Below are 26,641 nucleotides of genomic sequence, written 5' to 3'. Positions count from 1 at the left end.
TAGCAGGATAAGGCCCCCAAAGGTTTTCTGGTCTCCACGTCTGTGTGCAGACCTCCCCTCTCCTCCCTTGTTGCACTCGGCACTGCCAGGCCAAGGTGAGGAGAGAACGTGCTCCTGCTAGCAGGGAAGCACATGCTGTCACAGTTTCCAGTCATCTCCTTCCAAGTAAACGGAGGCATTTGTTCCCCGCGATAAGCCTATTCAGGCTCCGGGGGAAAGTGGCTACACTCTGAACCAGAAATTCATAAGCAACATTCTACCAAATCTTTCTTTCAAAAGGCAGTTTTTCCAAATTAAGAGATACCAGCACTTGAATCCAAGAGATCTGGATATCCCGTTGAACTGCCAAATTTTGGCAAAATAATTCAAGGCATTTGGCAAGCTGACATGTGTAAAACGTGAAGCAGCGTTTGCTTCTTTGTTTAGCTCTGGAAATCAGACTCTGTATGGGATCTAAACTCTTTGGCTCAAGAAAACTGCCCAGCTGGGGTCCCTTGTGCTCCCCACCTTCCCGTGCTAGAGCTCCCTGGGCTGAGAAAAGAAAGAAGTCTCCCAGCCACAGCCACAGCCGCATTTAGCATTTTATTTTTAGCACTGTGGTGATACCAAAAACAAGGAAGTAAACAGGAGGCTGTCAGGCATATCTAAATAGCAGAAGATTAAATTCATTTCAGGGAGAAATCTAACTGGCCCCTGCAGTAAATAAATTGTTTCCCATGAAGTGCTGTTAAATAGAATATTTATAAGATGCTTGCTTTTTCTGATGTTTATGGAGATGATTTTCATGGACCAGGTTAGCTCGCCTTTATGCATTTTATGGATTTTATCCCGGCTGAGTCGGATGCACGGCTGTACGTGCATGTCCCCACTGCCCTCTACTGGCAAGAACGTGTCGAGTTAGACCTGGACTCGCCCAGCCTTTCCAACAGAATTTTGTGCAGAACTTTGCTGAAGGAGTCGTTTATGCGGAAGGAGGCACGAAGTCTGAGTAGTTCAGAGCAAAAAGAGGTCACGATTTGAACTCGAGCATCAGTGCTGCAGGATGTTAATTTATATATTGGTGTCGAGTATTACAAAAGCTAGACAAAACACATCTTTCGCAAGAGTTCAGTGATTCTTACGCCCCTCTGGTTGGTCCTGGTACGTAAGGAGATTTCATATCTCACTTTTCTTTTTAAGGTGTAATCTAAGGGGACAAAATGAAAACACAGCGCAAACGTTTTTCTCTCTCCAAGTGGATGATACTTACTGGGCCGCGATCTTAATGAATTTTTTTAAGAGCTGAACACGCTTGCTAGGCTGGGAGCAAAGGCAAATCTCAGTGACAACCCAAAACTGAATTTCATTAAACCTTCTGAGGAACAAATCCAAGTTTGCTGTGGTCTTTTTAAAATGATGCCTTCCAAATGTGTGATAGATTAGCTCCAGCTAGAAGAAAGGAAAACAATGTCATGTCTTTGTTTTTAAATCAAAACACCAACTTGGCTCCTCCATTTGACGTGACAAACTGATACTGGTCAGCAAATGTGAATACAGTCACTGACCAGGATTCAACTTGAACTTCAACTTGAAGATCTGAATGGCTCAATGAGGCTTGTTCAATCTGTTAACTATAAACTAGGTGCCACTGGCTTAATATACACAGGAAGACAGAGCTCACTGTAAATCATAAAGATTTTTCTTTAACACTGAAAGGCTTTATAACAGCCTTTATTAATGTACTCAATGATTTTAAAAAACCCTCGCGTGGCTTCCACACATTGCAGCGCGTATTAACGTTTACAGGCTGCATCCCGAATTGCCACGATACCTACGAATGAATGCTCTAAACGGAGCACCTTACCTCATGCACACAGCTGAAGAGGTCCCAATCGTAAACTGTCATCTGGTACGCCAAATCTTTGGAGCTCATCAATTCAAAAGTTCCCATTGTTCCAACAGTTGGGCCCTCCTGCTCTGGCAAGGGAGTCTATGAATAATAATGCAAAAATGTATCGGAATCTCAAAACAGACATGCCGAGTGCTGTCAGGGCTTTGAGGGAAGAGGATTCTGGAGAGGCTTCAGGAATATCTTGAAACTGATTTTACCCCGAGGAGAAAAATGCCTTTGCTCTTAATGCTCACTTGCTTCTGTGCCATTTTTATAGTAATCATCATCACTCTCATCAATTCCACTGACTGAAAAATGTGGACCATGGCAAATAAGATTCAGTGAAGACTGACCCATGGAAGTTCTCTTCTGCATGGGCCTGGGAGCTCCCAGGGAATGATTCCTTTTCCCTGGCAAACATGTAAGCAGTTCTTAAGGACTTTCTTCTCCTATTTCCCACTGAAGCCATTCCAAAGCAGGTACTGGCATGGTGGTTTTGGATGTTCAGCTACAGTGCTACTTACGATTGCAGGGGCTGGTAACAGTGGTAAAGTTGCTGCATCTCCGTTTCTCATAACACACTGCCTGGGGTACTAGGTGACAGAGGGCTATGTGATTACATGTGATTATATATGATGTCCAATTGCTCCACTTTCTGAGAGATGCTGAGCTAGGAATGACAGTCACATGGTCATGGTGTTTTGGGCTAGGCATCAGAAAACTAAACTCTGCTACTTTCTGGAAGACCATTGGTCAAGACTTTCCATCCAACTTACCTCATTTTTATTTTATGGGACATGAGTTATAGTGCTTTTCCTTAATAAGATGAATGGTTTGTATATATTAGAAACTTACGTGTAATATATTAATACCTATTGATCTCTAATAATATGTTTAAAGTTACAAAAGTCACGCGAATTAAAAGATAATTTCCCCAATATGATGCTAAACATATTTGGATATTCAGTATTTATGTTGGAAGTACTAATATCGTTCACATTCTATCATCATTATAATCATCACGTATAACCTTGACAGTCTGTGAATGGCCACTGCATTCCGGGCATTTGCAAGTTTGCAGTTTAAAAAAGGAGTCAGCCCTGACCAGCAAGTACAGCACTGCATGCCAGTAAAGAGTCAGCTGCTGGCATTCATTTGCACGTATAAAGGGATGGACAGAAGCATCAAAAAACACCTGACTCCCAGATACACGGAGAAACAGGTGAGGGAACATGAATGGGCTTTTTGAGAGTTAGCAGGCGTTTGGAATGAACGTGTGGCCTGAAGAGGTTCTTGGAGAAAGAGATGGGCTTCAAAAGATGAAACAGACAAAACTGGGTGGGTTTAGAATGGCAAAGTTTTCCCTGAGTATCCAGGATGGTCTGTCATAGGTTGAAGGATGGCGTGAGAGGCATGAAGGTGAGGAAGCCGTCATGAAACTTACTTGGCAGGAACAGAGAGCTCAGGGGAACCAAAGGGACAGCTTGAACAGCTTTAGAAAGTCTTTGAGTACCAGACGGGAGTTAGGGTTTTGAAACAGACCAGGTTAGTGCCAGTTTTCGAGAGCAGCAGATCCTAAATGTAAACCCCACTCTAATTACATAGACTTGAATGATTCCCTAATCTCTTGACTGTCTCTAGCTCTGATGAGTTGGGGCCCCAGTACCTAGTACCTAGGCTTGTTAAGGGAATTGGATGGGAATAATTTAAGTGTAGCACGTGAGCACAGTGCCTAGCACAGAGGAGGTCCCCACCGTCCCCTCCAAATTAGTTCCCTTCCCAGCTCTGCTGCACCAATGCAGAGGTACGGGGAAGTGTGATGAGTACAGGACCCGGATGTATGAGCCAAATACTGTTGTTCCTGATTCACTTTATGCAGGGCACAGACAGCATGGAAGAAAAACCATTATTCCAAAGTTTTAAAACTTAGGGAACCGACCTGAAGCTGATGGGCAAGTAGCTTATGGAAGCAAATAAGGAGAATGGTTTCAAGCGGGGTAGGTCTCAGGTAGAAATGTCGGGGAAGCTTTTAAATACTTGGTGCGAGAACTCTGTCTCAGGCTCAGACCGGCTCTCCACATTCTGCCTTCCCTCTCGCCCATGTGCTCTGCTGTGGACCTGCCCTCTATTCCTTAGGTTTGCTCTCTCCTCAATCTGACTCCTTATCTCTTTCCCTTGAGGTCTTATGGCTTTTCACAGAGGGGATAAATTAACCCAACAAATACAGGGAAGAGGCCATTAAATTCTTTTAGTCATGGAGGCTGGTATATCATCCTGAATCCCTTCTGAGAGAAAAACAGAAACCCCTGTTGAATCTCTACTTTTTTTGAGTGAACAGGGCTCACCAAGCAAAGGGCAGGCCGATCCCTTCCCTCCGTGAACCACCAGAGAGGCAATCTGAGCAGCACAGAGGGCTCCTCTAACTGAAGTGGGGAATTAACATGCTGGCCCCATAGGAAGCAACTCCTTGGACCATTTTCTCACAGAGACCCCTGTGGAAATTTCCTTACAGATGAAGTGTAGCAGAGCCTATGTAAGGTCTGCATTACACAGACAGATCTGAAAAGTGCCCACACAGAGGCAAAGAACTCCTATAGACTGATTCTCTCTCTCTGCTCTTTTTGAGAGCTGATTTCTCTGTTAAGCCCGGATGGTGGTGATTGGGAGAATAGCACTGTTACCCTCCCATTGTCCAGATGAGGAAACTAAGACATTAAAAGGACGTGCTGATTGTCAGTGACAAAGAGATGGCTAAAGCCAGCTGCCATCTCAGCATCCTCTTTCCTCGTGCTCCCGCACCTCTGTGCCTAGCTCTGCAATGGCATTTGTCACCTTGGATACTCATTACACTCTGGCGTCCCACGCTATACTGTGAGCTCCCTGAGGCACAAGGACCATGATGCATTCATCTTCAAGACCATCCTAGAGCCAGAATCATCCGCCTGGAATGATAACAGTATAGGCCCTAAATAAAAACCTAAGGAGCTAGTGAACGGATAGAAGTATTTAGAACGAAATTACAGTGCCATGGGGTTTTACTGTAAGTTGCTCTGTACTGACATTTATGTTTAAAATGTCAAGAAAGTACAGCTCTAGAATCCAAGCCCTTAGGCAACTAGGATAAATTACTGGCGCTCTACTAATTCTAGACAACACTTCAGCACTACAATTCGTTCTGTTCCAGGCTGTCTGCGTTAGTTTCATCTCCCAATCTGACCATAATTGTCTTAAGGGCAGAGGCTCTGGGACGCTGGTTTAGTGTCACACAGAAGCTAGCACTTCATAAGTACGTGTTGATGGATCAAAGGTTTGGCCAACATTCTGTACTGCAGGGGCATCCTGTATACGACTCTTCCTAGACGGACTGTCCTCAAAGAAATCTTTAGAAAGCCAGAAAAGGAGCTCCGTGCCTACAGTTTTGTGAGGCAGGGACAGCTCGACCACTCCTTAGAAACAACAGCATAGCTGGCAGCCCAGTGAATGGAAGAGCACCGACGGGGAAGAAGTTAGGCAAGTTCACGTCTGGGTACTTGCTGCAAAGTAAACTCCCTGCAATTACTCCGGCCTTAAAATGGAAGACGAGCAAGGACTAAGAACTTGTAAGGCTGAAGGGTTGTGTGCAAATAAACAGAGGCTTAAAACCTTAGTATGTGCCCCACAGGGAGCTGGAGGTGGTCCACACTCTCCGTCTCTACACCACATCATCGGACACCGCGGCCAAGAACCAGCCGGGAAGAGAGGCCCGAGCGCTGTGTGGCAAACACGTCACGTGGCACCTTTGGCAGGGCTCTGGCTGAACTGGCTTCTGATGGCTTTTGCTTCCAGAAGAGAGCAGTGTAACTCATCCATGCCATTTATTCCCCCGATCCCTCAATACTGGGAAATATTTATTTTTCAGGAAGCCACGAATGTAGATGATGAAAAATATACGAAAAGGACTGGGGGCAGACTCAGATCACACAACGCTGGTGGTTGGTTGAGTGAGGCAAGGGTGCTCACGGGCCAGACGGATGAGAGAGGGGCGGGAGAGCTAACGCCCCTTCTGTGAAGCTCCCCTCCAGGTACATTCAAGATGTTGCAAGATCTGCTCGGCGGTGAGACAGTGCACGAGACAGCTCTCCCCAGACTAGAAGGTCAGAATCATGATGAGGCTAAACAAGCTCTAAAAAGTCCAAGGAGGGGAATCTTGATTTACCTACGATGTCTGATCTGATTAAACTGAACGTGTTCACGCGTCACTTATGTAGTTAAGTTTTCCCCCTAAAACGCAATGCAGTTTCCCTGTAGCGCCCGTGTTGCACTTCTCTTGGTAAAGAAGCCCGGTGTGTCTAAAGATGGAAAAAACTAGTCCTCTATCCCCTGAACTGGCCCCACAAGCTCTCTAAGATACTCTAGTAGCTGCTCACTTCTACGCCTGTTACAGGAGAAACAGAACTGAACCCTACCCGCTGCAAAAAGAAGAGAGGGCCAGTCACTTATTAGCAAGGGCCGATTAAGCCTTTACTCACAGAGAGCTGGGTGGGGCCGCGAACACTGTTTTGGAGACTTAGGAAAGACGGCTGGCCTCTGAGATTTCCTACACAAGATGGAGAGAGCCCTTTCAGGGAACAGCATTTTCCCTGGACCGGAGAGTGGCTCTGCCGTAATGCATTTCTACATCCCCCCCCCGTAAGGGGCAGGATAAATTGCAACATCTTGTCTTAAAACATTATTTCTATCCTGGTGCCTAAGTATTCAGATTCTTAATAGTAATATTTAAACCGGGGACATTTCAAGGACGTGAATTACTACAAAGAGTTCTGAAAGCTGAATTATGCCCCAGTAGTGGTGTTCCTTGGCGAATTTCCACAAAGGAAAATCTAAAGCTCAGAGCATCTCAAATGAACACCTGAGGCTTACCTGATAGACTGCAGAAAAGAGAAAGACAAGTAGCGTTCAAGATTTTTTAGCAACTAGGTTCAACGTGACTGCAAAATTAAGCTCCAGACAAGTTTTTCTGATTGCAGACGCTGCTCTGAGGTGGCCATCCACACCTACCAGTGAATCGAATTTCTCTCGCGGGCAAGCAAACAGGCGTCCATTAATAGTGAGCGTCGTAAATACTGAAACGTCGTTAGGTTTGAGCACCACCTTTTCTGTGAACATAAAAAGCAAGAGATTGCCTATTAAATGCACCTGAGATTTGCTGCGCTGCCCTAATCACACCAACAAATTACCAGCTTGGTGAATTACCGGAACACGCAGAGTGACTGCATGAAATACAGTACTGAAGGAACGCACCGAATAAAAAAGACACGGCATTCGTGCAGGCGCACGACACTCAGGATGCCGTCAGAAATGACCGCAACACAGGAATGGAAATACCCGAGGGTCAAGTCACCCGGTTCTGCATACAGAAACCGCACCTGCTTTTTAAAAAACAAGTTACGCTTCCAGATGGTAATAACGCCCAGCACTCTGGAGATGCCAAGATACCTTTTAGAAAACTTAGGGGGTTTCTGAGATCCCACATGACTTGAGATGTAAAATTTATTACCGTGTTTTATCACTCATTCCCTGATTTGGAGGGCAACTGCATTATTAGCTTAAGTCTTCTATATTTAAAAGATAGTTCAAAAAAAACAAAAACATAATTCATACAATAAATATTTAGCATTTACTGTATGCTGGACACTGCTCTAGGCACTGAGGATACGGAAGGGAACAATACAGGGGAAAAAACCCAAAACAGTCCAGAAAGAGCTTATATCATAGTGAGGGATGCAGATAGAGCCAATGTACCGGAGAGTAAGCAGTGAGGAGGAGAAAACAGTATAGCAGGGAAGGAGGCTAGGAAGTATGTGTAAGGGGGAATTTTAGAAAGGGAACTGGAGAAAGGAAGGAGGGGGCCTCCATGAGACAATGACACTTGGGGGGAAACCTGAAGGAAGTGAAGGAGGCACCTGGGATAGCTATGGCGAGAGTGTGCCAGAGGGATCATCACGGCAGACAGACGTCCTGGGTCGTGTGTGCCAGGAACAGAAATGGAAGGGGATATCGTGGGAATCCGAGATGCATTTAAAAATCCTACATCAGTGGAATCATTTGTCTTCAAACACGGCCGGGATGGCTCACCCGATCCTGAAGGATCTTCCAATAACTATCAAATCGTACTGCACCAGCTAGCCTGACGGCTCTCTCCTCCAGGCTCGCACTGCAATGCAGGCAGACCCTTCCAAAACTCTTGCCGGCGTGGACTATAATTATTTATTTATTGTCTCCCGCCTCACCAGCCTGTGAGCAACCTGGAGGCCCAGGCTGTGTCCAACACCTCCTCTCCTCTCACAGCCACACTAAGTGGCCAGAAACTATATGAAGAATGAATGAACGACATTTCAGGAAAGCAGAGAGCAGTCTAGTAATCCTGCGAGGGAAAAGACTTCTCGTTTTGTTTGACGAGCTGGGTTCCTGCCGTCTTTACTGGGAAAGGAGGAAAACCATCATCAACTGGAAAGAACCAGCCTATGGCCACCTCCGACTTCAGACTTGTGAAAACCTACAGCCTTTAGCTAGAAAAGCCAGGTGCCCTCTTAGGGCCCACATTTCTCAGAGCTCCCAGGTCTTAAGCTTTTTTTTTTTTTTAAATTGCAGTACGGCTGATTTACAGTGTTGCGTTATTTCAGGTATACAGCAAAGTGATTCAGTACTACATATATACGTATAGACACAGGTATTTACATGTATAAATTGTTTTTCGATTCTTTTCCATTATGTGTTATTACAGCCTTAAGCTTTTTTGTTTAGGGTTTATAGGGAAAGAACTCCAGGCTGACATCCACACCAGAGACCTCAATTCCAGCTGCCTTGGATAGATCATTTCACCCTTTTCTGCATCAGGGTGGTTACCTACAGGATAGGGGATATCAGACACTAGCCCAGCCCGCCTCTGACCACTGTATTTCTGTTATTTTGGGGAGCATACACAGCACCTATTTGTCCCTTTGGATCAGCTTGGAAGGGCCTCGCTAACTTCTGGCAGGGTTCTGTTGGGATGGGATATTCTGCTTTGCAGAAGGCGGTTACCTCCTCCGGAACTCATCTTGATGATGATCAGGCCTTCCCCAGAGCCTAGTTTGTCGGCAACTGCGCTGAGGACTTCCTTCACCGAGGCAGCCACTGGCACCCGGATGGTTGTGTAGGTGTGGTCCATGCAATAGACTTTAAACAGAACTATTGGGAAGGCAGCAACAGTAAGATAAGTTGGTCTTGTGAGTTCTTAAAAAAAACAAAAGCTATGCAAAATGTTTAGACACGCTCCGAAATTTGCATCATCTTGCCATTCTTAAGATTTGTATTTATTTGTACTCATTTATGCCTATGCCTGCCCCCTTCTAAAACTTCTTACCTTAGCATTGGTCTAAGAAAAGTCCACGACTGCCAGCTCCAGTTACAAAAACCACAATAGATATTTGTGAAAAACCCACACATAGGGCATGTGAAACAATGAGAAGTATGTTTAGGCCAATTTTCTGGGTCTGCCTTTGCCTGTGAGCCTTTCTTTTTCACAATACCGGGAGTGCTGTGTTGTAGGCAGATTACTAGATTCCTGCAGCCCAGAGCAGTGGTGGGGCGCCAACATTAACGCCTCTGCAAACAGGAGCGCTTCCGCCTGGGGCCGTGAACATTTGCTGACATGGCTGCTCACTTGTTCCCTGGTTTGTGTACTCGGAGGCCAGGCCAGGTGGCACGGGTGGTACTCAGCTCAGCAGACCCCTATGTGGCACCCAGAAGCTCAGCTCTGAACACATAGATCTTGAAGGCGATTTCCAGCTCCTGTAATTCTGGAGTTTGGGGCACTGCTAAATTACAAGAGTCATCTGGGGCTTAAGATGAAGATTTTATCATGATCATTCATCTTATTTTGGTTGTGATTCTTGGAGAAATCTTAACCAAGCAGACAATAACAGCCAGCATCTCTGCTTCCCCGATGGCTGCGAACGAGTTACTGCTCAGGGCCAGAGTGCTCTCCCCGGGTGGGAGCCCCGCTCTGCAGGTGCCTCTGGCGCTCCCCCTCGGCGAGGCATCTGCAAAGCGCCAGCCACCCTCCTGCCACGTTGACAACGGGTGCCTGAGATAATCTTTCTCTCCTTCAAGGAGAGGTAGCAGTGGGGGAGAGGCAGAATCAGGGGAGTGTGAACAAGCACCTCAGCTCCAGGCACAGAGTTCAAGAACATAAATAATTGGAATGCAAACGGGCACCTCCAAGCAAACCATTTGGAGTACACAGGGACAGCCAAGAAAAGCTATTCTGTGGGCCCAAGGGGTGATTCCCAGGGGGGAGATTTTATTCTGACTTTAAATAATCTGCACAAGTTGGAAGACATTCTCACCTTCATCAGAGCCACGGATAGGCTGGCGCTTCTGGGCTCTGTCATCGCCTGTGTTGAACTGCTGCAAAAGAACTTTGTGCTGTAAAAAATAATAACAGCAGCAGCTGTCATAAGGAATGAATGACAAATGCACGTTTGCAACTCAGAGGACACACATCTGAGAAGCAGAGTCGAGAAATAAACGTATTTTGTCTTTACAAAGATAGCACTGTCATATATTGCAATATTATGTTTCTGGAGAACTGTCATTCTACAGGGCACAGTTAGAGAATCCTAATCCGTTGCCACTTACCTTCTTTTGTGGAGCCTTTGCATCTTCTGAACTACGAGAAATAGAGAAAGCACATTATTTAATACTGTTGGTACTATTATTTTAAATTGCTTCATTTGTATATAACTTTAATCTTACATTAGAAAATGAAACCACAGCATCCCTTCAGGAGGCAACACGAGCCTCCTTATTTTAATACTGAGAGGCCAAGGCCCAGAGGAGACAGCTAAGAGATCAGCTCTTGTCACAGACAGATCCCTTGTCGAACTGATGATAAAAGCCAGAATTTCTCAATCTCAAAGTCTATTTAGTAGCCAGTATTTAATCAACGGCTCAAAGAACAGCATATGAAAACCTTCTGTGTTGCCACTGAGAGGACACAAATATTCACCACCGACCGCACTGGCAGCCCGAAGTGAATTTACCATATAAGTAATTCTCCTCAAACTTTCTTTAGATGCCACTGACCACTTTATTACTGGATTCACTGCCTTGAACCAAAGGGACCCGAGTTTATTGAGTCAGACACTCAGAGAGGATCTCTGGCTCCCCAGGCTCTCTCCTGGCGGCCATCTGGCACAGAAGGCAGCTACGCGGAATCTCTGTCCTTTTGTTAATCTGGCCTGACTGCACCTCTTCACCCGACGCTCAGATTGCTCAAATCAGAATAGTGTGTGGTTGTTGACAAAGCATCTTTCACCTTTTGGGAGGTGGGCAAAGGACCTCCTGGAAGATGATGTGATTCAAAGGCAGCAGGCACTTACTTGATGAAAGCACGCCCCAAAGCCAAGCCCTTCCTTACATTTGCTTGACAATCTTCTCCAACTCAGGCAGTTGCTCCTTGAGGGCAGCAATCATCCGGGCATCATCTGATACAGACACATAAAACTCCTGTAATTGGCAAAGGTCACAGGCTTTTAACAGGAACTGCAAAAGGTACGTAATTCTGTAAAGAGCAACAAAGACGTGTCCCTATGTCATCTGCCTCACTAGCATCTCCAGACCATGGTTTCATGGACTGGGGACAAAAAAGTAAAAGAGAACGTTACGGCATGCCTAAATTCACAATTGCAAGTGAGAAAAAATTTTGGAAACTGATGGTGGTGATGTTTGCGTTACATTGCGAATGTAATGAATGCCACTGAATTGTATGCTTAAGAAAGATTAAAACAGCAAATTTTATGTTTGATATATTCTACCACAATAAAAAAATTACAAAAAAATTGCATTGCAAATGAATTGTTTATATGATATTTATACCAAAGGCAATGCAATGCAATGTTCTGGAATGGGTTATTTTATAGTCTATCCTTTAAGAGCACTGTTTTCACCTCAATGTTTCTTCAGGGAAATTTTAATATTTATTTTGAATATTATGTTAGTATTTGTTGTTTAATATTTACCACTGGTCGCGGTTAACTGTTGGTGGTAAAAGTACAGTCGTGGTTTTCAGCACTGAACTGAAATTCTGCTGAGTTTACGTCACCAGCTCAGGACTCTTCACTGACGTCCTGGGAATGGCCCCGCCCACTGTGCAGCCGCCGTGCCCTGCTTTGTGCAGGAGCAGTGGCCTCCCCAGCAGGAGCTGAGAGCTGTGGCAGTGGCAGCGTCACACCACTTTGGCTCATCTGTAAAGTGGTCCTTTACTCGATGCAATGGGTAGGGGCCATGACCCAATGACCCAAGCTACTATTATTCCTCTACATTTTCAAAATCCTTTATCCCACAGCCGTGAGGGACTCTCATCGTCCACCTTTCCTCCCAGACTCACTTCTCTGCCTGCCAGATGACATGAGTAAAAAGGAGAGACTGGGGACGTTTCTCCTGGATAATTCATTCTTGAACAGACAGACTGATAAGGTTTGAAACAGAAGCCACATTGCCTTTTGCCTGCACAGGAGTAAGGTCCCCATCTCAGATTCGGAGGACAGAATGAGTCATCAAGGATTAAATGCCCAGGTCAATGCTGTGACTTGGGCTGGAGCCATGGGAAGGAAAAGGGAAGCTCAGCTTAAAGCAGTGTTTACAAAGTAAATCGTTTCCCTTCAGAACTACCTCGTGGCCCCAGGAATTCCTCAGTAAAGTTATCTGCTTCACTCTACTCAAAAGTATCCACCATTTGATCTAGTAATCCCACTGCTAGGAATATAACCAAGGATAGACCTATTGGCACAAAAGTGTTCACTACGCTGTTATCCTAGGAAGGTAAAAATGGAAATGATGTAAATATACAATAATATGGGAACAAATAAATATATCTGTGGCAGGGCCGTTAGAAAGTTTTCTTAGAAAGACTCTACTGACATGGAAAACTCCTTACATCAAGTGGAAAAAGCAGCCTGTAAAATGATGGGTACTATGTGATTACAACTACGGAAAATATAACAGAGAAAATAACCAAATGAAAATACATTAGAATGCTACTTCCAGTTATTGAATTAGAGGGGCAGGATAATGGATGATGCTTTTCTTTACTTTCCTTATAGTACCTTTCTGATGAACGAACATGTTAACAGAATCTAGAATCTGCAATTACAGTCCCTCCAGGGAAGCTGCCATGCCTATGGGTAGTCCCTGCATTGTAGGACAAAGGTGCATTCTTGGCAGGGATGACCCCCACGTACCTCCAGGAAAGCCATTGCCACATCATCCTCTTGCAGGACGTCTCCATACATGGCGGCCCACTGCAAAACCAGGCGGATGACTCGCCTCTTATTGTTGAGGGCATAATCCATTTTCTCCTGTTCTGTACCTTGTGAAGGCTGTGCGTGGTAAGTGCCAAGGAGTCAAGGAAGACATTTAGCCATTCACTGGGCTACTTGCAAAGACAGGGTGACAGATCCCAGCTTCAGAAAGCCTGCCTCCTGGACTACTGGAAACCTTCCTCAGGCCCTCAAGAAAACCCTCACCTGCACACGGGTTCTGGACCAGATGCAGACAAACCCAGCTGGCTTTGCCTTGATCGCTGCCCAAAGAATTAGACTTGCATGGCTCCACTTGGACTTGTGTGTTGACAAGGATTCTTGTTGCGCCTGGCTCCGGCTCTCATCACATTCCCTGCCTGCCTGCTGCCCTCCTTCAACTCTAGGGTAATGCTTCCTGCTGTTGCGCCTTGCCACCTCTTGTTGGCTCCCACAATTCTGGACACATCTCTACAATCCTTCATTATGTGCGCTTCAGTTAAACACTTACGAGTGGGCATCTAGTCCTGCTGGAACCGTGACTGACACAAAAAGCACGTGGGAAGGAAGTGAGGCTCAGGTAGATAAACTCACCCAGGGTTAGGACAAGGAAAGGTTCCTGCTGTATCCGTCTTCCGGTGAGGGACTCAGACACAGTTTTTTTTAGACACAGTTTTTATACCATCCTTTTTTCTCTTGCTCAGAACCATTATTTAACTCTTATTGGCTTTTTGTGCATCAGTGGTTAGTCATCTTAACTACAGATTCCTTGAGGCTTGGGGTAACACGTTATTTTTCTTGTATTCCGTACCATGCCTAGCACAGTGACATTTACATAGAAATTTTATCCATTAATACAACAGATACCTGATTGAGTGTCTACTGTATGTGTCTGGTGAAGGTCCCTGCTCTCAGTTTACATTCTTCTGTGGATTACAGTAGGGAAAATATAGTATGTGATCAAGAAAAATTTTAGATTAGACATACTGTTCCTTTTTCAGTGATTTATAGTACATATTATAGACGATTCGTTCATAAAACAATTTCCTTTTTATAACTTACACTGTAACTTGCACAGAGAGTACCTCAGTTAAGCCCTACTTTATAGTCTTGTGATGAAAACATCATTCTTTCTACAAGTGAGCAAGCTGACAGTAAAGGAGTGTGAATGGCCAAGATTACATAGTGAGATTGTAGAGCTGGTTTTAAATCCCAGACTCCTAATTCCAGCTAGTTTATTCTGCATTATACAATATCCCTGTGCCTCATACCTGGCTACAAGACTGGGCATGTCTTAGCTTACGACCATGATTTAAGAGGCACTGTAGAAAACTGTCTTGTGGCAGTGCTATGCTTGGGAGCTAAACCAGTCCAGGGCCTTTTCTAAAGGGACTATAAGTAATCATGATCAAGGTAAGTGACAGAACTTTAAAGCAAAGGTTTACTGCATGTAAATGGATTGCAAAATGGCTTTCATCAACTGAGCACGGGATTCATAGAAGAGAAAATTGCTCAACCTGTATTGCTACAATTCTCTTTGAGCTTACAATAAAAAAGGGAAGAAAGATCACTTTCTGTGAAAATTATTTTTTTCTGATTAACCCTTTGGTCTCTTGCTGGGATGCACACATAACCCAGTTTTTCTTTCCAAAGAATTGTAACGCTGGGCACTACATTTTAAGACTATCTTTTAGGGTACCTAGAAGCACAGTCAGGCACATGGTGGGTACCAAGCGAGTAATTCTTGACTGATTGAAAAATATGTACTTGTTCACTCATAAGTCAGTAAGAGAGTGAGAGAGAGAGAGAGGTTCTTTCCTACTTGTATGAGGCTGAAATGGTTTGAAATATCTAGTTGATAGTAAGTGGATATGATTCTAACTTTCCAGGTTATCCCGACTTGGACTCAAGGAAGCAATACAAATGCTTGTATGTTGCATCCAGAGGCACCAGCTGCACACCTGTGGCTAATCTATAGGGCCCTAGTGTAGGATGACTAAATTGTCACTGTCTCTGTGGGTCAGGACACAGATTTTTCTTGTCTTCTCTTCTGCTGGGGAAATCTGTCTTTTGTGTACAATAAAAACACACGACTGCAAGGATTAACGTGATTAACGCTTCAAATGTGGGTCGGGCTCTACAGTTTATAATAAATATACTCAAGTGCTTACATGATCGTGTAATGCTCTCCACAAACCTGAAGGGTAAATATTTACAGATGAGGAGACCGAGGGTCAGAGAGGAGATCTGCCCAAGGTCGTTCAGTGAGTAAATGGCAGGGCTTACAAATCCAGGCAGGGCTCTTATGGCCACCCCTATGGCCCAAGCAGTGGCTATAGTGACTATACACTAGTGCTTGGGTTCATGAAGTTATTACCAGTAATTGCATCTGGGAAGCAGAGATCCTAATGGGAAAGAGTTCTCCTCCTCTCTCTCTTTCTCCCTCTCTCTCATCCGTCCTTCCTCCCTCCCTCCCTCCCTCCTTCCCTCCTTCTCTTCGTTCCTTCCTTTTTGCTGAAGTTCCTAGTTTCCTAGAGCTGACTCAGCATGTACAGTCCCGAAACCAAGGGCTGAGTGCCCCCCACTCTTCATGTATAGCTCCACAGCCTCCTGGGAGCTAGAACTGACTGAATCCAGAGGGAGTAGGAAGAGGCTTTCTCTTTTTTCTCATGAAAGTTACGAATCTTTACCTCTGGAAAAAACAACAGGAAGCACTGATTTGTTTCACAGAGTCTTGCCTTTCCCCTTACAGGTGTTTATTCACTAAGGTGGAGCTGGGAGTCATAGTATTTTCATAGCTGAATCTAGGCACGTGCTCAAGGATTCGGCCCCTCCACAGGCATCACACCATTCCAGTCCTCAACAGGCTGCTGAATCAGATTCTCAGGGGACACAGAGAAGACTCTACATGTAATTGATCTGCCTGAAATGGTCACAGGGGAGGTGCTGGGGCTTCTATTTATTCCCATAACAATCTCCCCAGGTTTTTAGAATATTTATGTAATTTTTAGATTTTATTTAACTCCTACAAAAAAGAAGGGGAAAGAGAAGAAACCTATGTATTCCCTTCAGAAAGCAGCCAAAAAATAAAGAGCATCCCACCAGGTCCCTTGTCTCAATATGATGTCAAAAATGCAAGCTAACAAGAGTAACATTTCAAATATAGTATTTGTGAATTCACACACATCAGAAAGGTTGCAGAAACCATTACTTTCCGTGGCTAAAGCTGGGATAATAATGCATGAACCATTTGATGGAGAAAGTCCTATGTGGAATCAAAATCTACTCTTCTGCAGCACAGATAACAGTTTAGAAAGGATCAGTAATGCACACCACACACATTTTTAACATACGAAGAACACCATCTGAAATACATACTTAGCTAATGGCTGTTTCAAGAGTAGGTTAGTAGAGAATATCAAACACATAATAATCTAATGAGTTTGTCATATGATCAGGAAATACTTGAGAGAATAGAATAGAATAAGGTCATGACTCGTGATATCATGACAGCTGGGTTCTGGTAAGAAGCAATATGGCTGCTTGAATTCATGGGAAAAAGTCACAGAAAGATAACATGGTTCTGGTATTTGATTCTGGTAGCTCATAAAGTGCTAGTTTAAAGTCTGGAAGAGAATCTGGAATTATTCCCTTAATTGTTACCTTTAACACAATTAAGAAAAGGCCATAGTAGTCCAAGTGGCCAAACTCATCAGTCATATACTGAGTTGATTTCAGATGATTCACAGAATCATAGAATCTGAGCTTTATCTCCTTCAACTCCACCATTTTTAGAGGTAAGGGAACAGGTAGAATGAGGTGAAGTGATTTTTCTGAATTTATCAATGGAATTCTTCCAACTAGAACTCAGCTCTCTTACCTCCCGCCCCAGTACCCTGTTGACTTGTTTACGTTACTGTGTTTGTCTAATATTATTATTTCTTTATCCAAACATATGCTATGCAGCAGAATTAGGTAACCTAGAAGTTTGTTGGATAACAGGGAAATCCATGTGAGATGTAGAACTGATCCTCAAAAGCCCTCAAAGAAGACAAAGCACATACAGAAAACCAAGAGTTAATTGCCGCAGCCTTGACCATCTGAGAGTCAGCGAAGCAGGATCCCTCATGTCTGAACTAGACCCTCTCTGCTATATATATTCAACCAGTTCTCTTGTCCAACGTCTGTTGGTTTAGAAAGCAGTGGCTCTCCACTCCTAATCAGACCAGACATTCTTAAACTACTGATGATTCAAATCCTAATTTGAGGTTTCTCATTATGGTAATACGACTTTTCACCATCCAAGAGCATTACATAAGAATCCTTCAGCAACATAGATGGACCTCGAGATTATCATATTAAAATGAAGTCAGACAGAGAAAGACAAATATCATATGATATCACTTGTATGTGTAATCTAATAAAAAGATACAAATGTCCTTCTATACAAAACAGAAATATACCCACAGACATAGAAAACAAACTTATGGCTACCACAGGGGATGGTGGGGGGCAGGGGGAGAGATAAATTAGCAGTTTGGGATTAACATATACACACTACAATGTATAAAACAGATAATCAACAAGGACCTACTGTATAGCACAGGGAACTATACTCAGTATCTTGTAATAACCTATAATGGAAAAGGATCTGAAAAAGAACATATATATCTATAACTGAATCACTTTGCTGTACACTTGAAACTAACACAACATTATAAATTAACTATACTTCAATAAAAAAAGAAAACAAATTCAAAAAAAAGAATCCTTAACTGCAGGAACCATGTCATAAATTCAATGTGAATCTCTACATTTCCTAATCAAGGACTGGGCATGTAAACATAAAAAGCCTCAAATGTTCACCTTAAACTATTCAGTGACACTGTTTGGAGTGCTACATATAATAGAATATTCTTTAAACTGTTTTCCCCCCAAAATATCACAGCTCTTTAAAACTCTTTATCTAAATTACCTGAAATTCCATTTTGTCGAGATATCAAATGCAGATCATAGATACATTCTAAATAAGTTCATATTCAATGTTACCAGGTTGACTAAGTCTACAGTAAATACCAAAATCTGGTACATCTTTTAAACAGAACCTTTTAGTTATTGGGTATTTAGTTTATAGGACCACAGGCTTTCAGAATGGCTAAATCTTTATTGAACTGGACCAGCCCCTTTGACATATAAACATGGATGAAGACAAATTGGATCTGTTTTCAGTGAGGTATTAGGGCTGAGAATCAGAAGAGGTGAAGGCCACAGAGTCTTTCTAAGCTGCCAACAGCAGGTTTAATATTCCACTGAGGCATTTTCCTCATGCCGGCTCTGCCGTTCAAACACTGTAATTATTTCATATATTTTTACCTAGTTATTATCTTACTCACCACAGGCACCTGTAATTTTTCTGTATTTTTTTTACTGCTCATTTACTTATTCTTAATTCAGCTAATAATGGTTCCATGTATTAAAATTATCATGGGGAAAGTAAGTGAAAACCTCCTAGGATGTAGAGGCAGCAGATTCATTACAGCCTACAACAGGGAATAAAATATTATGTATATTTTTTGCAGTAAGTACATGCTAATTATGCAGCTATTTATAAAACACTTATCAACATTCAAACTGATACTCTTCAATGTTGTTGTTTTTTAAAACCCTGCTTTGCATACAAGATCTCTGCTTGAAGCTGAAAACAAACTTTGGGGGTCATCTGCCCACTGACTAGACAAAGCTTTTGCACATTATCTTATGCCACATTCCTCTCATGATGGTACAATTATTTATTTATAGGGGGCAATATTTACACAGGGCTTTAAGCTTTATAATGTATTTCCCACACACAGCCTTATTTGATCTTCGCAAAAACCTGGTGAGGTGGGTAGGGCAGGTATAATTACCCCTATTATAGAGGTTAAGGATAATTGCCAAGTAATATAGGTTTCAAGACGCAGGTCTTAAACACGGGTCTTTTGACTGCAGAGCTCTTGCTTTTCCTACTGTAGTATGGGCCTCTTTACTACCCTGCTTGACTTTGTGGAGCCTCCCCACATCCTGAGCACCAAGTCTACTCCTTCCTTGTTGCAGCATGTGCTTGGGAATGCAAGTTCTGGAACTAGACCATCTGGGTTCATCTCTTGGCTTCCCCACTTATCAACTGTGAAACCCCTGGTCAGTTACCTGACCATTTAGAGCCTCAGTCTCTCCATCATCAGAAAACTTCATAGGATTGCTGTTAAGAAGGAGATGAGGCAATACTGGTAAACCATGTAGAATGGCATCGGAGACATATTAGGTACTCAGTTAAAGGTTATCGATCATCATTATCGCTGATCCACCTCTGGAAATAATACAAAGTCTTTAAATGGATGGCTTTGGAATTTTTCATAAGACCAGGCATTTCTGAGTTTAACACTGTGATGCTGTTCCTACCAACACAGCTGCTCCTGTGTTTGTGTGCACCTTCCTTATCGCCTATCGTGTGTAACCAATCCTTATTGCTTATCTATTAATTTGGAGCTCACATGAGCTCTTTCTGCCTCCCATTTTCTTGCTCAGAGTATTTTTTTTCCTCACTGATTTTCAGACTTCTCTGCATTTCTAGAAGCCTTTAGTTCTTGGCTATTCTTTTTAGTTTTAGTCAGGGGTTTGTACTCATCGCAGAGCAGTTAGGACTTGGCCTAATGGAACAATTGCTTGGGTTCAAATATTGTTCCAACCCTTACTAGCTATGTAACTTGGGGCAAATTATTTATCTGCTTAGTCTCACTTCCTTAATGCAAAAAGAGTACACATCTCACGGTGTTGACATGAGGCTGAGAAAATGTATATAAAATACTTTGTAGAATATCTGATAATACAGCCATTTTCTTTGAAAGAGGATACCACGTTCATATCATCATCAAACCAAGCCTTCCTTATTGGAAATAAACTGAAATTGCATATCTGCAGAGATAAATTGTTCTTATAGTGCCACATGGATCAAACACTTTTTGGAACCAAGTAAAGGACTAAAATGGTAAAATTTGGCTTCAACAAAATTTAAGCTGACAATCTTCCTTAGAAATGCCAAGAATATTCCTAAAAACATGGCTTTAAGAATCTGACGCTCTTTTGTAAATCTTGATTTACAAATTTCGGTAATTGGTCCTCTTAGAGAACCCAAGTCAACTTATAAAGAGAATACCCCCCGGTTATTTTCACAGAGAAATAAAGGATGGAGACTGCCTTTTCAGTAAGGAAAGCTATTGTGTTTACTTTGTTTCTGTATAAGAGACGTAATACATACGAAGGCAGTTTTAGCTAAAACTTAGTGGCAAATCTGTATTCCATATTTTCTTTTTAATTCAAGAAACTAAATTATTTTCATGCCAAAAGCATAAAATTCATGTTCAATACTAAGACAAAAGAAATTAGGATACTAAGAGAAAATATTTGACCAAAATTATTGCTGTATTTAAATTTTTATAAATTTATAATTTATATTATATATATTATATATATATATTATATATATATTATATATATATTAGGATATTTGGAAATTAGGATACTAAGAGAAAATATTTGACCAAAATTATTGCTGTATTTAAATTTTTATAAATTTATAATTTATATTATATATAATATATATATTATATATATTATAAAATTAAAATTTTATAAATTTAAATATAAACCATTTATCACTTAAATTTAATTTAAAAACTTAAAATAAATTTAAATATAAACCATTTATCACTTAAGATTATTGTTTAGAACAGATAGTATTGTATTTGTTGACATAACAGAGACTCTATCGGTAGGGTAAGCTTCAGGATTGGTCCAAGTGTAATGATGTCATCATAGACTTCATTTTTTCCCTGACGCTCAACTCATCTCAGCTTTGTCATAGGGCTTATTCCCCTAATGGTTGTAGGACGGCTGCCACAGGCAATTGGGGCAACAGGCTGCCTGTTCTTTCTTTTTTATTAAAGTATAGTCGATTTACTATATTGTGTTTGTTTCAGGTGTACAGCATAGTGATTCAGTTATTTTTTTCTGATTGTATTCCATTATATGTTGTTACAAGATACTGACTATAATTCCCTGTGCCATATAGTAAATCCTTATTGCTTATCTATTTTATGTATAGTAGTTTATATCTGTTGATCCCATACTCCTAATTTGTCGCCGCCCCCTTTGGTGACCATGAGTTTGTTCTCAAAGTCTGTGAGTCCGTTTCTGTTTTGTTCCTGTTCTCTTAACTGCTTTTTACTCAGAAGCCCCAGGAAGCCTCTCTTTGAATCTCACTGGCCCTGTCTACATTGGGCCTGCAATGTGAGAGCCAATCACGGTCAAAGGCAGCCAATTACCATGACCAGCTAGACTGACCACCTGACATGGCACTGATGGTGGGGACTCAAATACAATGTCCATTGCAACTGGAATTACATTAATGCTACACGGAGTTCCTCCAAACATCTGTTAGTACATGAGGAATCTTAGGTGGTTATTTGGCTTCCGAGCGCCTTGTAAAATGTAAATAAATATCATACCGGTGCCTTTTTTGCCTCACATGTGGGGGCTGGTGTTGGAAAGATAAAGTAAATGATGTGAAAATGCTCTGAATCAAAGATACGTTTATTAAAATTCAAAATAATATTAACTCAGCTGTGATCACTTAATTGAAGGCCTGCCTGCATTTGTACAGACAAAAAGAAGGCAGAGTTTAACCATAAAACACAAAATTACAACAATAGGACAGCAATAAACATCAAAAGCGTTAAAATATTCCGTATTCTTTGCTTACATTTAGAAACTTAAAGTAAGGAATATATGTGGGCAAAGGTTTAGCTGGAAGGATGCTGATTCATCCCACTGTGTTTGTTATAGGAAAAAATGTGGAGATAATCTAAATATTCGATAGGAAGAGGCTAAGAAAATTAATTATGACATATCTACCATATAATATTGTGAATCAATAAAAATGATAACATGTTATTCTCATGCATCCTCGTCACCTTGTTGCCCAGCACAGTATAACATTGTAAGTGTTCAGTGTTTGTGGAATTATCTGGAAAAAATGATGTAGTTTTATTTGTATATACTGATTTGAAAAGATATCCACAACATACTAAGTGAAGAAAACCATATTTTTAAAAACTATATACAACATGATCTCACTTATATAAAATTATACATGTATATAATTTCTGAAAACTTTTTCATACTACAATGGTGAGATACCAGGTGAATTTTATTCTTTTTCTGTAAATTGAATTTTTTACAATGAGAATGTTCTATTTTTAAGGATGACAAAGCTATCTGTATTTAGAAAAATGGTGTGAAAAAAATTAATGGGAGAGAAATGGCTCTGTTTGTTTAGTAGCAAACCATACACAGTTATTTAACGTATGACCCCATTCTTATATTTCAAAGCATATATCTATATGTATAGAAAAAAGACTGGAAGGCTACATACCAAAATGTTAACCATAGTAACACCTGGTAGGTTTATAGGGGGTTTTAATTTTCTTTTTAAAGACTAATGGAAAATTGAACTGAATTCTAAGTACAGATTTTAAAAAGATTAAAGAAACTAGAGATGAAAAGTACAGAAATTGAACAAACATAATTTTAAAAACTCATTATAAAGCACTTGTATTCATCAGGCCAAATCATGTTCCAAGCATATCTAATGAATAGAGAGTCTCTCTCATTAGCACATAAAAGGTCTGAAATATTAATGTTAAACAGAGTTTTACCATCTTCTTCTGTGCTAAAAGCAAAATTGGAGGAGACATACAATGTGGATTAAGGACAGAGAGAGCCACCAGTGGCTCGGAGCTCAAATCTTTTCTGTACTAGTAATTACCTTTCTCTGAGCAAATCATAATTTTTCATTATCCTAGTTTATTGATTTGGAAAAAGAGCAGTGCAAACACTGACTTCTTCGTAGAGCTGCTGTGAAAAGGCACACATATTAAGTACTTAAAAACACTCAGCCAAATCAACTCACTCAGCATAAGTGCTTTAATGGAACGTGGTTGAGTATTATATTTTCCTATCCCTAAATCCCGTAACAACATGGGTATTAGCCCACTTGCTCCGTGTTACATTCTATCTCCCTGTCACCTGAGGACATGGTGCTAAGCAGTTTATATGTGTTTGTTTTTGTTTTTTTTGACTGTTCATTGTCTATTTCTCCACTTCCTCTGTTTTTCTTTACAGGCAGTCTCTATAAAACTGTCCAGTAAAGTGCTTTGCCTTTCTTTGACCAATATATCAGCAGTGACTCAAGCTACTCCCAGGGATGTGGGAATGAGGTGAGGGCCCAGGATGTTTGGAGTAGATTTACTCTAAAAGCTGTTCCTTAGTTGCTACCCCTGAGGTTCCCTTCTAAGGTCTGGACTCTTTAAGGATTCCTTCAGTTCTCTGAGTTACCCCATCCCTCTGATGAATTCCTTTATTCCTGAAGTCACTCACAGTTGGTTTACGTTACTTATGACCAAAAAAAGGAGCTTATATAAGAAGCCTATATAACATCGCCCTGGAGGCAAAGGGACTAAAGCTTGAGTCTTTAGCATGATATAAACACACTTACACATATGTGACTTTCAAGGATAGAGCCCTTTCCATTCGTTTGCCTGCAGCAGGATAAGTTTCTGGCCTCCCTGGCATGCTTTCTCGAGGCATTAGAGGACAGTAATTCTTGTTTTACTCCCAGTATCTAAGGACTGGACTTAAGCTGTCCAATATGGCAGCCACTAGCCACATCTGGCTATTTACATTTAAATTAATAGAAATTAAATAAAATGAACAATTCAGTTCCTCAGTCATAGTGGCCAATTTCAAGGCTAGTGGCTACTGGACTAGCACAGATATAGAATACTTCCATCACTGCAAAAAGTTCTATTGGACACTATTTATTTGGTTTTAACAAATTAGGCCCACTTTGGTTTTTAGCCAACTGAAGCACAGATGAACATGTATCATGCATGCAATACATTACCAAGAAATGTTCTTAAACTCTAATTAAAAGATAAGCTTTTAAAGAAATAAGTTGTGAAGAAAAAAAAAGTGACACACCCCATGCTTGGAACCCTAAGACCTGGATTAATCCTAGTTCTGCCACTTGCCTTGGGTATGTTTGTTTTTGCCTCAGAATCCTCATTTGTCAAATAAAGCTGATACTAACCCAATAGAGTCCTGTAAGGATAAAGTAGTATAATATGGGTCAGTGGTGCCTGACACATAGAGTTGATTCAAAATAGAACAATTAAGAGAATCTAAGTTCTCAAAGGGCGGGATGTGAAGGAGGTGGTCTGAGGGCACTAAGTAGTGTAGATGATACCCAACCATCCTGATTCCTTCCATCTCTGAGAAGAGAATTGGGATTGGATATCACAGGCCTCCTTTGATTCTACTGTCCACTCTCCTGCCTTCTCCTCCTCCCTGCAACATCATCCCCGCCACATCCCTACTGGGGCATGGCATAGACTTTCCCTCTAGGATCTTCTATTTTAAGAACAGAGGTCAGTGCTATGAATGTTCTCAATCAATTCTGAAGGAGAATAAGCTAATAAGAAATCAGAATTTGCCGGAAGAATAGAAGCTTAATGTTTGGGGCTTTGAGTTGTAAAGATATGACTTGGCCCACTACGTTCTCTCAGCCTTTTTTCGGTTTTGTTTGCCTTAAGCTTATCAACATGCTAACTGTTGGGGGGAAAAAAAAATCTAAACTCAATGGTGGTTTTTATTTTTCCTTCCAACAAATCTCAAAGGTCTAATAATGATTACTAAGTATGGAGTTAAAGAGCACAGAGAGATCCTGAATGTGTTAATTTGACTTGAGAAAAACTATGTATGAGCCAGAAAGAACGTGTAATATATTTAAGTCTCATTAAGCTGTCATTACTTGGAAAGATATTTTCCAGGCAAATAAACACCCAAATCTCACTCTTGCAGCATCCTCAGAATAGCACATTCAACTCCAATCTCCTATCCTCACACATTCTGTTGACTTCAAAGAGAATTATGGGTGAACAAGAAAATGAAAATCAGGTAGGGCAATTATAATTCTGAAAAAGGAAAACAGGCCACATTGATTGGGTTGCTCAGAGAAAAGAGAGCCATTCTCCTTCACTATATTTCGCTGCTCAAGAAGGCCAAAGTATTTGGGGGCCTAATTTTTTGCTGCTTTAAAAATAAAGCAGAATTGGAAAGTATACTTTCACATTCTGCCAAAGTTGAGGGTGAATCTCATTCATAATATTCACTCCTCTTATTCAACTTGTATCTTCTGAATGTTCCCTCTGTACCAGACACTGTGCACCCACTGGTCAACTCAATAGACTATTGAAAAGCTGCCCCCAAACAAGTTCAGTGTGAAGCTACCTAGAGGAACTGCCATTAGAATTTCAAGTTTTATATCTTTGACATAAGTCCATGGGATAATGATAAAAATAGCCACAAAGGAATACCTTTCGGTATCTAGAGAACAGGGTGAACTAGGACGAATGTGAAAGAAAAGGGACCCCCCAATGATAACTTGTATCTATCTCAGCAGGTTAGTGTTCTGATTAATACTACAGCTTAGAGGGACACAAACAGATCACCGTCCATCCTGCCAGGTATCCGGACAGAGGTACAAAGTCTGTCTCCAAGCTTAGGAAACTATCCCTAATAATATTCCCTAATGATATTGTTCACCATAGCCTTCCTGGCCTACCTCCCAGGTATGTATATTGTATATTTCTCATCAGCATTACCTTCCTTATAAGGGTAAACTGGCTCACTTTCCTCTGCACAGGGAATAAGGAGGAAATCCTTAAACATGGCACAGCAAAACCATGCCAGGGAGAGCTGGAAACCTACGCGAGGGGAAAACTGCTGAGGTTTCAGAGTTCGACAAGGGCGGAAAGCACAATTCTGCCCGAGCCATGACTTACCTTGAGAGCATGCAATGAGATAACGGCCATGTACGTGTGGGGTGTTGTCGAGGGGACAGACTTCTCACAACAAAAGGATATTGGGCCACCAGAGCTGGGCAAAGCTGGGTGTTCGGCATAAAAACACAGTGCATCATAACAAAGTCATTTAAAACTGAATCTGCAGGGGGGCAAAACAAAGCAGAAAAGGAAATCAGATTCCTGTAGAAAAGTTTAGGAAAGCAGGAGTATCTATTCATTTGTTCTTGGCCAGTGGTTCTTACACATCGGCTTGGGGTATTGTGGTTTTACTGTACAAAGAAGCACTGTGTATAAAAGTAATACGATTGACAGAGCTTGAGATCAAAACTCAATTTCTTAGGACAATGGACAAAACGTATGGTAGTTTTAAAAGAGACAGACTTGTAATAATGACACTGGTCACCTGAGCCACAATTAAAAAAATATATATATATAAAACTAAGGAGCCACACGTGGGCAGTACCATGTGTGCAGGATTAGGACGTGGTCAT

General features: G+C 41.6%; 1 protein-coding gene across 8 annotated transcripts in view; it reads right to left on the bottom strand.

Moving 5' to 3' along the window:
• Window positions 1–26,641, bottom strand: part of RAPGEF4 (Rap guanine nucleotide exchange factor 4) — a 318,083-nt gene that overhangs the window by 22,124 nt on the left and 269,318 nt on the right. For all 8 annotated transcript variants that reach the window (XM_079923817.1, XM_079923822.1, XM_079923821.1 and 5 more), the window contains 9 exons: window positions 26,211–26,289; window positions 13,135–13,285; window positions 11,313–11,401; window positions 10,532–10,562; window positions 10,240–10,318; window positions 8,933–9,079; window positions 6,908–7,005; window positions 1,844–1,969; window positions 1,250–1,428 (listed from right to left, as the gene is read on the bottom strand). In XM_079923817.1, the coding sequence (XP_079779943.1) occupies window positions 1,250–1,428; window positions 1,844–1,969; window positions 6,908–7,005; window positions 8,933–9,079; window positions 10,240–10,318; window positions 10,532–10,562; window positions 11,313–11,401; window positions 13,135–13,285; window positions 26,211–26,289 (979 nt within the window). The remainder of the gene's footprint in view (window positions 1–1,249; window positions 1,429–1,843; window positions 1,970–6,907; window positions 7,006–8,932; window positions 9,080–10,239; window positions 10,319–10,531; window positions 10,563–11,312; window positions 11,402–13,134; window positions 13,286–26,210; window positions 26,290–26,641) is intronic.

This window comes from Stenella coeruleoalba (assembly GCF_951394435.1).
Source record: "Stenella coeruleoalba genome assembly, chromosome: 6".
NCBI lineage: Eukaryota > Metazoa > Chordata > Mammalia > Artiodactyla > Delphinidae > Stenella > Stenella coeruleoalba.
The sequence above is the reverse complement of the archived record's forward strand: the minus strand, read 5'-3'. Positions and strand labels throughout refer to the sequence as shown.